The sequence below is a fragment of the Vicugna pacos genome, chromosome 15 (genome assembly GCF_048564905.1).
Source record: "Vicugna pacos chromosome 15, VicPac4, whole genome shotgun sequence".
NCBI lineage: Eukaryota > Metazoa > Chordata > Mammalia > Artiodactyla > Camelidae > Vicugna > Vicugna pacos.
In genome coordinates this window covers 44557386-44572974 of record NC_133001.1, presented here as the reverse complement: position 1 = coordinate 44572974, position 15589 = coordinate 44557386, and the positions used below count along the sequence as shown (strand labels likewise).

General features: G+C 36.3%; 1 protein-coding gene across 11 annotated transcripts in view; it reads left to right on the top strand.

The window, feature by feature from the left end:
* NCOA1 (nuclear receptor coactivator 1) overlaps window positions 1-15589 on the top strand; it is a 212411-nt gene that overhangs the window by 144613 nt on the left and 52209 nt on the right. For all 11 annotated transcript variants that reach the window (XM_072938138.1, XM_072938139.1, XM_072938130.1 and 8 more), the window contains 4 exons: window positions 7501-7678; window positions 9600-9779; window positions 11071-11166; window positions 13995-14135. In XM_072938138.1, the coding sequence (XP_072794239.1) occupies window positions 7501-7678; window positions 9600-9779; window positions 11071-11166; window positions 13995-14135 (595 nt within the window). The remainder of the gene's footprint in view (window positions 1-7500; window positions 7679-9599; window positions 9780-11070; window positions 11167-13994; window positions 14136-15589) is intronic.

Genomic DNA, 15589 nt, shown 5'->3' with positions numbered 1-15589 from the left:
AAACATGTATAGGTCTCTTGATTTTCTAATCCTTTTATACATTTTTTACTATTAGCCTAACTACTCCTCTGTTTTTATGTTAACTATAATTCTGTCTACCAACACCACTAGTATGAGAACAGTCTCAAAATTCAATTCTTGGTATTTTAGCCCAAGTAATATCATTTGCTTCATCTTTTATCTCTTTACAGATGACACCCGAATGTGTACTTCTTGCTTTAACCTCTTCCCATACTCTATGCCTGTACTTTTAACAGGCTGCTAAATATTTTTGACTCTCTTATTAGCAATTTACCCCTCAAAATGTAAATTCTTTATTTTCCCTTCATGTTATACAAGCACTTCATTACTTTAGACTATTGGTTTTAATGATTTTTATTAGGGGAATGAGCATGTATTTTATAGAGTTGTAAAATATAAAAAACATTGGCCATCGAAACTGGATAGAAACTACTCTCTAAGTGAGTGTATACACATATACCTGGGAGAGGGGGAAGCTACCTCATGTGATGGACTCTGAATTTTTTATTCTTTCACAACCCATTAACTTGATTGCATGATATTTGACTGCCTTTTGGAAATAGTGTTATAATAAATATAGTAAAAATGTTAATGGTAGAATTTATGTGGTGGATATGCAGATGCTCACTACAGAATTATTTCAACTTTGCTATATTTTGAATTTTTAAAAATATAAGCCATTAAAGGAAACTAAAGAAAGAAGAGTACTTTAGGCTCGTTTCCCACCACCCCATCTCTTCCCAGCCTTGGCACCTGTCACCACCTCACTACTTGGTTACACTTGGGCCCTTCCTGCAGACTTGATCCATCCTAGCACTTAGTACCTGTCTCCTTTACTCTACAGGGTGCTAGTGGACTAGTCTCTTCATGTCTTCTAGGTTTTCTGTGGGGAGTCCATCTACCTTCTTGGTGCACCTAACTTTAAAACTGGCCTAAGAACTTTATATCTCCTTTCAATTCATTAAATATTTATTAAATGTATTTTCTGCATATAATGCCATTTGAGTTACTGAAGATGTTTAAGGTATAGAGGTTCTTGAGATTTTTGGAGTTCTTGTAGAGAAATGTTAATTATTTAAATCCTAGCTTTACCACATGTTCTTCAGAAACCTCAGAGATCGATAAGGAGAGAAATGGATTATCCACAAACTGAAAACACCAAACTGGAGCCGGAGAATACTTCTAAACCCTAACCCTGCCTCGTTCCCTTAAACTTTATGAAATCTAATCCAGGGCAGCTAAGAGAAGAAGTGGTAGGAAAGCCACCACGAGATTGCCCATTGAATCATGTCCAGGCTTCAGTCCAGAGCTGCACTGTTCAGTAAGATAGTCACACATGGCTGTTCAAAGTTAAATACAATTAAAAATTCAATGCTTCAGTCTCACCAGCCACATTTAAAGTTCTCAGTACCCAGATGTGGCTAATAGCTACTGTATTGGACAACACAAATGGAGAACATTTCCATCACTGCAGAAAGTTCTGTTTGACATCAGTCTAGAGGGACTTGCTCAGGTGGAAGATCTGTTCATCTAAAAGGTGGTCAAATATCCACCTTATTGTGAGAAATTCTCACCGTACAGTTTCCAGTGTTTTTCCCCTTCCCCTTTTTTAAACATAAAAAAAGGTAGCATGAGTTAAGAATAAAGTATTGGAGGTAATCTCTTCACAGTTAAAGAGGTAGTGGTATTAGAATTTACTCAACAAAGATTTGTTACTTGGCACACAGTAAGTACTCATCAGTGCAGGCAGTGTTTTTAAAGCTCCTCATTCTCCATTGCTCTTTGCTGTCTAAATTCCTCTGCTCCTGTTCAAAGGTCTGACCTAACACTCCTTATTTCCCACTGCTCGAAAAGAAAAATTACGTTTCAGTCACCAAGGTCTCCCTAGACCTTGCATATGCATCAGGCCTCCTTACCTCACTGTGTCCCATTTGTTGCTGTGTGGCTCTTGACTCCTTTCATCACCAACTCCTTCTTCCTTAACACACTTCACGAGCCTCTTTTATAAACCTGTCTCTTCTCCTGTCTGCCTGCTCCTTAGCCTCTCTCAGATTTCTCTTTATTTACCTACTTCTTAAATGTTACCATCCCTAAGGGTTCTGGCCTTGGATCTTTTCCTTTATTTTTTTAAAAAATTCTGTACACACTTCCTGGACAATTTTATTGACATCTGTGCCTCAGTCTGTATGATGTATTCATATGTGTGTGTGCACATGCGTGTGTATGTATAAAATACCAATTAGAATTCTCTGATTTCAGGGAACAGACATCAATTCTGACTAAATTAAGCAAATATGAGTTAATGGGATGCTGTTTGGAGATCACAGAACCATGCTTGAAAATAAGGTGAAACCAAGGCATCTTAAGAAGGCTAGAAAGCCAAAACTATATGAATGGTCTCTTCGAAAGAACCATCTGGACAGTGCCCTGCTCCCAGAATGAATGTGTTCCAGCCATGTTCATTTTTAAAATAATTTTCCTTAAGGTTCACATTTAGGCCTGGTTAAGAGGCCTAATGGCCTGGTTAAGAATCCCATGAGATTTTATTTAATGTAGAAGTAACTTCCCAAAGGAGGTCAGATAGTCTGTGAAAGAGGAGAAGATAACTGTGATGAAAAACAAATAAACAAAAACCAAATGGTACTGTATGTACCTGTAAATCACAAATGTCTGTCTTTAGCCCAGATCTCTCTTTAGAGCTTCCCTTTCATTATATCCTACTGCCTTTTGAATGTCTCCATCAGAAAGTGCCTTGAGCATTTCAAATATAACATTTCTAAACCAAAATTTATAATCCATCCCTTCACCTTGTTTAAAAAAAGTAGAAAAAAATAGAAGACTAGATTTTTTTTCCCCTTTGAATCCCCTTTCTCAAGGAAAGGCACTTACCTACCAGAACCCTAAAGTCTTTAAGGAAAGATCACCCCAAGTGCCCCATCCCTACAGCTGCTAGAGGTCACCAAGTGCTCTTTGTTCTGCCTGTGTAGAATCTCTATCACTCTGTCACTTCCACTGCCATTGCCTTGATTTAGGCTCTCATTTGAACTGGAATGTCACATATCATACTAGCACTGCAACTTATCTCCTTGTTTCCAATCCACATGCCACACCCACTGCCAGAAGGATCTTTGTTAAAGCAGATCACGTCGTTGCTCTCCTGCTTAAAAACATTGCCTTAAAGATGATCCTCATGGCCTTTAGGGTAAAATCTATCTCTCTCTCTCTCTCTCTCTCTCTCTTTTTTTTTTTTTTGCTTTTCTTTAAAGCTTTTTCCAAAAAAAACCCATTTTATTGTTAAATATATCACAAATATGACAAGTGCATACAAGATGTTTTCTTTTTGTTTTTCTTTTTTTTAAAAAAAACTCTGAGCTGTTTCCTCTGTTTTGAATGTCCTTCCCTACCCCTTGTCCACCCAAGTTACTGCTCTGTGTCCTTCAAGCCTTGGCTTATGCACTGTGTGGCCTCCTCCCAGGAAACCCTACCGACAACAACCATCCCTTTGCCCATTTGGGTGCTTCACTCTGTGCTTAACTTTTATGAATTCCTCTGCTGTACTATAACGTAACTATGTATATTTGCATTTTTCCCTCCAGAGACAGTAAAATTGTTGAAAATATGTATTTTATTCCCAGGATTTTGTCCAGTGACTGCCACTTAGGTGATACTCAGTGAAGCTTGTGTAGTCATTTAAAGCCAGAGCTCTATGAGCAGCCTTGGCCAGTGTGAACCCTGCAGTGAGACCCAAGGTGGTCCTCTTCAAAGAGTGATATCCTGGGTAGAGAGAAAACCCCTCCGATTGATAACGTTGTACTGAGTAGAGAGGCATTTATTATCTCTTGTGTGCAGCTCAGTGTAAGACCAGTTATCTTGGAGAAATAGGAAGATTTCTTCCCAGGAGCACACTTGGAAGTTAATTATATGCACAGCATATGAGGGAAACTTGTAGAATAATAGCAAGTATTAGCAGCTTATATTAATCAGACATACTTTTAGAAATTAGAGATGTTTGTATATTCATAGGAATAGTCTCAAAGGATATCCCCTGAAATGTTACCAATCTCTTGAGGGTAGGATTTTGGCAAATCTTATACTATCCACTTCATTATCATATTTTTAAAATTTTTGTAAGAATATATTTCTTTATAATTAAAAAACAAAAAATGGGCATTTCCAGCAAAAGACAGGCTGTCTGCATCTCAGGAAAAGGTCAGCAGTACAACTCTGCAACCATGGGGCAGCCTTTGTTAACCTGTTTTCTAAGCCAGCTTTTTCTGGGGAAGCTCAAAGGAAATTTGATGCCCCAGACTTCTCAGAGGAAACGATGTGTCCATGTAACCGAGGCCAGGCAGAGATCTGGTGAAAGTTCTACACTCCCTGTAAGGGTGACTAGCTGCATATTACAGAGGCCAGTTACTAGAATAACTTCCCAGCTTGGCAGTAAGGTCAGGTGTAGTCAATGGGAGAACTTGGAGAAGCCCAGATAGTCTCTGGAAACAGGAGACCACAGGGACTCCAGGCCTACTGCAATGAAGGAGAAGCCCTTTGGATTTCACAGATACCTTAAAAACAATTGCCCTGAGTAGCCCAGGTGAATCCCTGGGCCTTGCTGGTGCTCAGGGTCTGCACACCAGCCCTTCCTTCACCACTGGTCAGTCTTCAGATTGGACAGAGATGTTCCCAGGAGTGGGTCTGTATCTCTCGCAGCCTCTCTGCAGACAACAGGTAACTTCCAGAGACATTGAGAGACAGATAGGGAAAGTGAAGAAATCAAGAGAGAGGCTGACTGTGGCTTTGAGTGTAGACAGGGCCACTAGGGAGGCAGAGAGCAAGGAGCCAAGAAGGACACCCTAAAAACTAGATGAAGAAAGGAGAGGGTAGTGTTGAAGAAGCTGGGTGGTGTGGCTTCTGGAAGTGGTTCACCATGAAATGGCCAAGTTTTTTTACTTACTTGTCTTTCGATGTCATCCTTGTTTCTTGCTCTGAACTATGATATTTTGTTATACCCATACTGTTCTTTAGTAAACTCTTTTAAGAGACCAAAAAGAGAAAAATAAAGTTAAATTGTATTCACACTGATTCAGTTAATAGCTAAGAACATTTTAAAGAATTTTTAGATCTACTTTAAAAAAATTGATACATCTGTATTTCAGTTATTCCTATTTTTACATAAACTGCAAGATAAGTATATATATATATATATATATCACTTGTTATGAAATTTATAGCTAATATAACTTAAAAACACAATTAATTAGATATGAGGGTGCTTTCCTATGCTTATCTAAACCCAGAATAGATTAGCAAAGTGTTTGTCTCCTGTGGAGATTTTTAGATTATTAATCACATCCTTCTCCCTTTTGTATTATAAACTAAGTGAAAAATTGTTACAATAGTCAGGTGGAATAAAAATAGTTTTATTTATTTTATTTCTTGTTAAAGAAAATATTAGCAGTACTTTTAATGAGAACAATGTGGTTGTGCTTCATTATTTTTTAAAATCTTGATTGAGTGCTTTGTGATGTAGTGATTTGATAGTTCTAAGTTCAGTGTATTTTAATATTTGGCTTAAATAATCAGCTGAAAAAGACACCTCACAAAAATAAGGTAGATTCAAATAGGAAAATATATCATTGGATGAGTTTACTAAGTTATGATACTTGAAATCTTATCTACCAATTATGCTAAAGGTTTTTCTTGAAACCCTATCTTTTTTTAACCTCAAACAGTGATTCTCAAAACTAATCAAAAGATTTTAGGGGGGTGGGTGTACCTCAGTTGTAGAACGCAGGTTTAGCATACACAAGGTCCTGGATTCAATCCCTAGTACCTCCATAAAATTTTTTTTTCTTTAAAGATACTGTGTTTTCAGGGGGAGGGTATAGCTTAGTGGTAGAGTGCATGCTTAAAATGTACAAGGTCCTAGGTTCAAGACCCAGTACCTCCATTAAAAAAAAAAATAGATTAAGATGTTGCATTTTCCTTTTCTGAAAATGGATTTTTATAGCCCACTGAAACTCTGATTGGAAGATTTTTTTGAGCAGGAAAAAAGTTTTTTTTTAAATGTTTAAACTGAGAAGATAATTTTTAAAAAGTGATTTACATCATTTTTAGCAACAAAATCATAACTATGATAAGATTTCAAAACATCTATTTTCACATGCTGTCTTTGTAACGTGTCTTTTTGAAGGCAGTTTACTTTTTATTCATTGTTAAAATGTCATCTTTACCCTGAAGGAACAAAATTAAGTGTGTTTATTTGGAAAATATCTGCTGGATAGGATATTATCATTACCACCTGTCATAACAGAAAAGGTCAGCAAACCTGGAACACTTGCTTTTTTGAAAAAGGAAGATGAGTAGCCCATCAACACATTAGATGGCTATTCTAGGTCTTTTGCCAGTAACCAGCAAATGAAGGATCTTTACATCTTGTTACAAAATCCTGTAAATGTTCTACTTTTTAAAGGTCTCATTTTTATTGCTTATGTACATTCTATAGCAAGAAAACGGCAATATTTTGCAATAAGCAGAGTATAAATAAGTAAGGTGCCACTGTCAACCTCTGCATTCTGGATCTTCTTTCAGCTTCCAAGGTTTGTGATATATGACCGTTAGGACTGAGTGAGACACTAGGGTGTCAGCATGTTAATTAAGTTTAATTTCTTCCTTGTGTTTTAGATTATGCTGTAAATAGATATTCTGACTTTTTCCGCCTGCAGCCCTGTGGATGTTACACTCCCCTTGGGGCATGTACATCTTCATTTGGAGATCCCAGGATCCATCTCAGTGCATAGGAGGCCCTCTGTGATTTGGCTCCTGTCCACCTTTCCAGACTTGCTGCCTGCCTGTGCCATGTGCTGCAGCAACTCCAAAGTGCTTTTTTATTCCATTATGTGCCACACTCTCCTCTGCCTAGAATGTTTTTCCCTCATTCCTCCTCCCCCCCTCCATTATGCCTTTTATAACTCAGGTCAATGTCTGTAAGGAGCCTTTCTTTGCGTCCTCCACCTTAACCCCAAGTAGGTATCCTTTTTTGTGCTCATGGAATATTCTGTGTGTGCCTCTGATACTGCGTTTCTCACTAGTATTTTACAATGCTTATGTCTCTCTCCCCCGGTACCACAAGTTGCTTGAGGGTCGACATCAGGTCTTAACCTGCAGTTTAGAGATGTTTATGACTGGTGAATGAATCGGTAACTTATTTCACATATGCTATCATAAAATTTCTTTCTAAGGAAGAGGGTTGACATATTTATTCATGCCTACTTGAAACATAAGTGTGCAGTCTGTTTAAAAATCCTGTTTCCTCCACAGAAAGCATGCAATATTAAATCTTCTATTCTGTCCCCCTTTTTAAAACTTGACATGTATTTCTGATCTCTTTTTCAATAGAGAAAAGTATATGTTTATTTTTCTTCTATCTTTTAACCTCACAGCCTCTAAATCCTTTTTTTTTTTTTTTTTTTGGCTTTGCAGGCTTTGGATGGATTTTTCTTTGTTGTGAACTGTGAAGGGAGAATCGTATTTGTGTCAGAGAATGTGACCAGCTACTTAGGTTACAATCAGGAGGAATTAATGAATACCAGTGTCTACAGCATACTGCATGTGGGGGATCACGCGGAATTTGTGAAGAATCTGCTGCCAAAATCGCTAGGTACAAAGAAATGTGTTTTTTAAAGGAGTATGAACTCTCTGTAGCTTCTCCTTACATACTATATCCTATACATTATTATTATATTTGTAATATGTAGTATTATTCTAATATATGTCATAACATATTAAAAGTATTTTTAAATTTAATTTAATCCTGAGATTAAATATGAAGGAGGAATGTAATCAAATAGCTGATAGAGAACATTCCTTTTATCCTTTTCCTCTAGATTATACCACAATCATGTAACAGTGTTAGGAGGCAGAGCAATTGGTTGCCTTGCCACAAGAAACTTGGAATTCCCTCTGTTTTCAATTTCAGTTATGTCCAAGAAAGAGACAAATGTATATTCTTCCCACCACCTTGCTCAAAGAAAAGAAAGGAGGGAGGAAAGGAGGGAGGAACAAAAGAGAGGAGGGAGGAATATATTTTCATATTACAAACTTACTAAAATTAGCATTTTTGGATGTAAATGATTTCAACTCAGGCATTCCAAGTGAGATTGTTCACTGCCAGAGGAGCCTAGCTAAGAGGACGGGTGGGGGTCCAATTTCCAGCCTGTGGAAATTCACTCACTAAGCCACGTGCCTACTCTTTAACCTGTATGTACTCCAGAAGTGAGGGAAGGGTCTTGGCTAGAAATCCTATATAACTAAATCGCATACGCAAATAAAATGTTATCCATAGCTCTTGATTTTCTACATTGTTCACTCGATGAAATGGAAGCTTTATTTTTTCTTTGAAAAGGTAGTATGTGTTTATAGTAACTGGGGGCCTGAAATTATTTCCATTAAAATCACTCGTTTGATACTTGAATTATCAAGGAATCTTTTTGTATTTGTTACAGAATTTTGTAATGTAAATGATTTTAGAGATAATATAGTGGATTCCTTTATTTTAAAGATGAGGCAAAGATTAAGTTACTAACCCAACCTCACAACTAACTCAAAGCAGGACCAAGACTACTTACTCTGGTATATGTTTGTTTCCATGATTTCCTCTAACAGTTATAGCTTGATGAGATAGTAAAAAGGAATGGTTCAATGGAGAGGATATGGTAAGAAAACTGTTGGGAATGGTGAGAGAAAAGTCTTAAAAACTCTCTAATTGCCACCATGGTTTGAATATAAATTTATAACTGGGAAGTAGTAACTCGCCACACAGTGATTCTCACTTGAAATGTGCAGATCGTTTCTATAACTGAATTCAATGTTCTCATACTGAATCGGGTAACATTTCTGTTTTAATAATCATTTTTATGTAATAATTTATTGATTTCCCATTATATTCTAGGCATTGTAGCATATAAACTGTGTAAATAAGTTAAAATGCAAGAAAAAAATGATCATAGGAAGCCAAGATTGGTCTCTATCTATTTTAAATATTTTTTTGAGTCACAGGCTCATTTGAGAAACTGACTCCTCTCCCCAAAAAGGTGCACATGCGCACAGCCCATCCTTAAGAATCCATGCCTTCCAGGTTAAAACCCCTGCTTGATAATGGACCTAAGATTTTCAATCAGTTTTTCATTGCCAGGGAATAACAGGAAACAAATGGAAAAACTCACTGATAACTGCTGTAAAATTCTGAGCAAAAGAGCAATAAGCTATTAATTTTTAATTTTGTTTTTAACTGTTTATAAAAGCTGTTAATGAATTAGGATATTTGTAAGACCTCATCTTTGAGGGAGGAAATCCTGTACAATTTCTTGCATATTTTACATTTTCCTAATTGGTAGACATTTAGATTTCCTAAGGAAAGTAAGTATCCTATTGCCTCAGATAATGTTACTTCTGAAAAGGTCTGCCTGTCTTTTAGTCTGCGTATCTAATTAAGCAGATGGGTAAAGGTATGTCTTTTGTATCTTCAGAGTTTGTACTTTTTCACCTTCTTCACAGACATATAATCAATTTTTCTTTCACAGTAAATGGAGTTCCTTGGCCTCAAGAGGCAACACGACGAAATAGCCATACCTTTAACTGCAGGATGCTAATTCACCCTCCAGATGAGCCAGGTACCGAGAACCAAGAAGCTTGCCAGCGGTATGAAGTAATGCAGTGTTTCACTGTGTCACAGCCAAAATCAATTCAAGAGGATGGAGAAGGTAAAACAAAGGGTGATTTTAAGGTGTTTGATTGCTTTTTCCATGGCTCTAGGAACAGGGAAGGAAATTGATTATAAACTGCCTTCTTCGGATAGTATTTTTGGTTACTGAATTGTGTATCATAGTGGATATTCAGTTTGCTGTGTGTTTCTTAATACTTAAAAAAAAATTGTTAGCATCTAGAATTACCCCTTTAAAATGCCCCCAAATTCTCAGTTTTAAGCTGGCATTCCCACTGAAATGTCAAATTCAAACCAACTTGCTGCCTAGAAATAAGAGCTGTAACTAACTGCTGCCAGTTGGAAATGTACCAGATGCAGCAGGCTGTTGAACAGCTCCGATTTTTAGAAAGTTTCAAGCTTAGAGTGTGCAGAACATTGGAGAATAGAGTTAGCATTTTGAGGCCATACAAGGTAATTTATAAGGGAAAAGCTTATGAACAGATGAAAACACAGCTGAAGCTCTAATATGAACAGGGTATTAACGTGGTATTAGTTAAATACGTTACACTGGATGAATTTTCCATGTGAGCTTCAGCTGAGCTAAGTTAGGAACACCACAAGTTGGAAACTGCAGTTAAGGACCAGGGAAGGTAGCAGACGAGAAATAAGTCAGGTGCAAAAAAAGGCGGTATATGTAGTGGGTCTCACCAGGGAATGGGTGCCACAATCAACTGGGGACTTTTTACAAAATACACGTTCAAGTCTGTCTTATATGATTGAAGTCTATTCTTAATTGAGTAATATTGTATGTAACCTCTCAAAAAATTTGGAAATGGGACTTCAAAAAAATTACGGATCCTAAAAATATAAATGTCCTCTGTCAAGGGCAAAAGAATGCTTCTTCAGAAACAGTTAAATGTTGTTTTTTTTCATACAATAATTATTATCTACATAGTGGTTATAGGAATCTTTGTAGCCATTAAGTACTGATGACTATAGGAAACTGACTATAAAACTGTATTTTAAAAACCACTGTGTTGCTTAAGTCTAGCCAAAACTGCTTCTTCAAGTTGTTATCCAAGTATGAGATGCATCAGTCTCTTCCAGTTTATGTGAGAACACTCAATGGGAAGGGATAATTTATGCAAACTAAATCTCTACCCAGAGCTGCTAGTTTTTGGTTGCAAGCAGTTTTATTTCTAATATTATACTGTTAAATCAGAGTGACTCCAGTATTGTGTCAAATCCTATAATATATATTGTTTTTATAAAAACCATTAATGACAGATGATAGATGTCGGCCATCTTCTACCCTTTTCCCTTCAATTTACCCTTCTTGTTTTGGGCAGATTTCCAGTCATGTTTGATTTGTATTGCACGGCGATTACCTCGGCCTCTGGCTATTACGGGTGTAGAATCCTTTATGACCAAGCAAGATACTACAGGTACTAACTGCAAAGTTTAGAATGTTGTGTCGGTATTAATGATGTGACTATGCCCTTAAAACTAATTGTGTCCCTCTGTTCTCTGCTATTTGGCTTCTGTTCACTTGTCCTGCACAGAAAACATTTTAAATGGTGGTCTTGATAGTGCGCGTTTTTAGATACTATAATCATTGTTGTGGGTCTGAGGAGAACATTATTTTATAACTATTCACATATCTATATTTGTTTAGGTTATAAATTATTTTCATAATCATGGAAAGAAATTTGGCAATGTAAATGTCAATATATTTATTTGTAAATAGATACAAAATGGTGATTTTAATATTGTGCTTAAATGTATCTAGTACTTTCTCTTTCCCTTTATTCTCTCTTTGAATTTATTCAGCGCATACTGATTGAATGCTTAGAGGTGCCTATCGCTGTGTGATTGCTCAGCATTTACATGGTTGAGCAAAATGCAACAATATAATTACAAATTGTGGTACTTTTTTTGATAGAAACAGTGTGAAATGGTATATGGGAAGCTAATAGGGAGGACCTGCTTTAAAATTAGCTGGCTAATGAAGGCCTGTCTGAGGAGCTGATACCGTGCCCTCCAGCCCCAAAAGATGAGGTGGTGCCAATTCTGCAGAGTATGAGTGTTGGAAGGGTGCACTGAGGAAGAGTCATGGTGCAGAATGAGTGCTCCTGACTGAGGAAGCAGAGCTGTAAAAGCCCTTAGGAAGACAGCGAAGTGTGTTTGAAGAACTGAGAGAAGGGCAGGAGAGCCACAAAGTGAGGAAGAACAACAGCCTGAAAATAATCCCTGCATTTTAAAGGCCTACTTCAGATTTCATTTTCAGTAAAAACAAATTGTTACTGTTCTTTATAAAGTATTTTACATATGTTGTTTACTCTTATCTTCACTCTAACACATCAGGTTTTCATACTTTTACATCAATGAAAATTATATATGTATCAGTCACTGCTCTAATTTTAAAATAGAGACAGATACTAAAGATAGATTTTTTTAACAGACCAAGATTTTAAAAATCATTTTTACTAAATTTTATTTTTCGTGAAAATTTAGTGTTAATGTATTTTTTCACCTTTATCATTGCTTATAAGATGCTGTTAGAATATGTACTAATTTTTTAGTCCCAGAAATCTAATGTGTGCTTTATTCTTGTGTTTTTAAAGATAAACTCTCAACTGCTCTTACTAAAGAGTAGGTGAGGATACATTAGCACAGATAATAGAATATAGTAAAGAGAATGTCTCGGAGCTTGGAGATACAGCATCTGAGGGTAGTAATGATCAATTCCCATATGTTTCTTCATTCCCTTTGTGAGACTACCATGTACAGGTTCCTTTCTGTTTTCCACCAATGCACAGCACTGGAAAAATTTAGTAAACCCTTATTGAAAACCAAAAATATTATTACGTAAAGGAAAAATAGGGTCCATTAAAAAATAAAACTGGTCTTTTGTGTCAGTAAAACCAAATAAAGGCTTGTGAAATAGCAGAATAAAAGCCTGTTGGGAAGGGGTAACGGTCAGGCCACAGAATAAATGTGGGAGACAAAGGAGGCCTAAAAATTATGAGGATGATTTAGGAACAATGTATTTCAGCTTTTCCTCATATTGCATTTCTATAAATTGAACTCTAAATTAGATGTTTTAAAGAAGACTGACATCTTCAGGCACTAACATAGAACCTTCCTTTATATTGCATTGCCTTCCACCTAAGCACTATTAAAGGGACATCACCATACTATACACACTTATTACACAAAAGACACTAGAAAAAATATAAAATAGAAATAAAATAGAAAGATGCCAGAGAAATACAAAGTATTTTTAAAATATAAAACTAACATTGCATTATATCATAGAATTGATTTAGATAAAAAATAATAAGCTAGCAATAGTGTGAGATATTTAATTCCTTAAATTTTAGTAGTGCTTTCGACTGTATATAATTATGGTGATTCATGTCCCTTAAAAAGAAGTCTTCTACCAGGAAATGCTGAATAGTGGTTTGTTTGGTTAGTTGGTTGATTAAACTTTCCTCTAGCAAGCAGAAGTATTCTAAATCAACCTATTTATGATTCTCTTCTAAGGTAGTCATTGCATTACCTGATCATTTGTTACCATTGCTGATAATTCACTCTTTCTCCCCTTTAGTCCCACAATTACAGACTCCTTTCCTCTCATGTGGGCTAATACTGACCATGAGCACATAAACACATGCACGCCTCCCTTAGTCACTGCCTGTGAGGAGGAGTATTGCATATGAAGATCATATAACAGTGGAGTCTCTGCTACAACCAACTCTTAGTCTTTGATGTGATGAGACAAAGATTGAATAAATAAAACTCTTAGAAAAATCCAAAATTGTGTATAGTTTCAATCACAATATTCACCAGGCTTTCCCCAAACTGTTCTAAAATAAACAAAATTCCCTTATGTAACTTTTAGTTTATTTTCTTTCTATCATCTACATTTATGCCAAGACTAGGGTGACAGCCTGATCAGACAGACTTAGGTATAATTAGATTCAAGACCCTACATACATAGAAGTCTAATAAGTACTTTATTTCTGAACAAACCAAGTAGAATATATAAAGAGGAATTAGTTTAAAATAGGAAGCACTAACAGCACAATAGATTTGAGTTGATATCCTCCATTACCATATGTAATAAAAATTAGTAGTGCTTTTTAATGCTTTTGTTCATTAATCATTTGGGGCAGGGCAGAATATTTCTTAGATGCAGTTGTTAGTTTTGAAATATGAATCACTTATATCAAGAGGCTATCATAAAGATAAACTTTCATTCTTTGTATAGGTAAAATCATCTCTATTGATACTAGTTCCCTGAGAGCTGCTGGCAGAACTGGCTGGGAAGATTTAGTGAGGAAGTGCATTTATGCTTTTTTCCAACCTCAGGGCCGAGAGCCATCTTATGCCAGACAACTGTTTCAAGAAGGTAATGTTTTTCTCTCAGTTATTTTCACTAACCTTGCTCTTTATTAATATTGAATAATTTATATAGAATTTATGGCTTGATAAGTATTTTCTCCAAATCACAGTTTTTGCGATCATCAGTTTTAGGAAAGGAAGAAATGGGTAAGCAAAGTAATTCATGAGTGGATCCTGAATTTTGGGATGCACATTTTAAGGAACAGGATATCATGTGGTGGTCACTGACTCATTCAATCATTCATTCATTCATTCAGCAGACATGTATCAAGTTCCTCACATACATAGAACACTATTAAGGTGCCAGGGACATAGGGATGACCAAAGCAGGGATTTTCCTGCAGGGAATTCAAAATATGTCTGGAGAGTATATGACAGGTTTAAAGATCAGTGTGGCATGGGATATAACAGAGATATAACCAAAGACGAAAAAAATTAATTCCAACTTGGAGAATCAGGGATGGCTTTAGAGAGGAAGTGATATTTTTATCTGGCTTTTGAAGATCATTCCTAGCAGAATAGGCATATCAGAGGGCTCCTAGAAAATACAGATCTATATCATGCATGTCTACTTCATGACAGTTATAGTACCTGTATCTCCTGACTCAGGTTGAAGTTTCAAGTTGTATGAAATTATTAATTAATAATTGAACAGCTGCTGTGTCATAGTAAGTACTGTGGGAATATGAAACAAGTGTATTCCGTGCCCTTAAGGAACTTAACAGTATTATAGGAAAGATACGGAAATTATCTGAGAGTTAAGGCCAGAAGGTTCGTAGAGATTCAGAGACGAAGGATTTTGATGTACTTTAAAAATATTGTCATGTAATTATGGTAGCCTAATACACCTTTCCCAGTGTAATTTATTCTAATCTCTAAGTAAATAGTTTCTTTGGAAAGAGACTCTTTATATGGCTATTCCTGAAAAACAATTTAAAATTTTTTTTCATTATTTCATCACCCTTCTTAACATTTTCCTATAACACTAGGTTTCCTAAGTTTACAGATGATTTTCCATTTATTACATTTTAGGTCAGCTGCTTCCTAATGGTATGTAGAGGAAGAAGCTTGATTTTTTTTTTTTTTCCAGGAAGCAATCTATATGAATCTCACTAGTGTGGTTACTTCTGGGTCAGCTTCCTCCAGACTAATGGTTCTTCGGTGGGCTTCTTACTAGATTGATACCGTCCTCAAAGATGGTATTTCAATGGAAATGACCAAGAATATATATTTTTTAAAAAGGCAGTCGTGAAATGCAGTCAGGTTTGGAAACCACTACACTAAGCAACCAGTGCATCCACTGGTTGCAAACTTTGTGACTCCCTCCACCAGCAGTGAGTGGCACTTGACTTTTGCATTAGTAGGAGACTCAGAGCACTGTCTCTGCTCACTGCCTGAAGTGCTGAAGTATGTGATAACTCTTTGATTTTGCCTTACCTTTATAAATTAGACCTTCCAAGG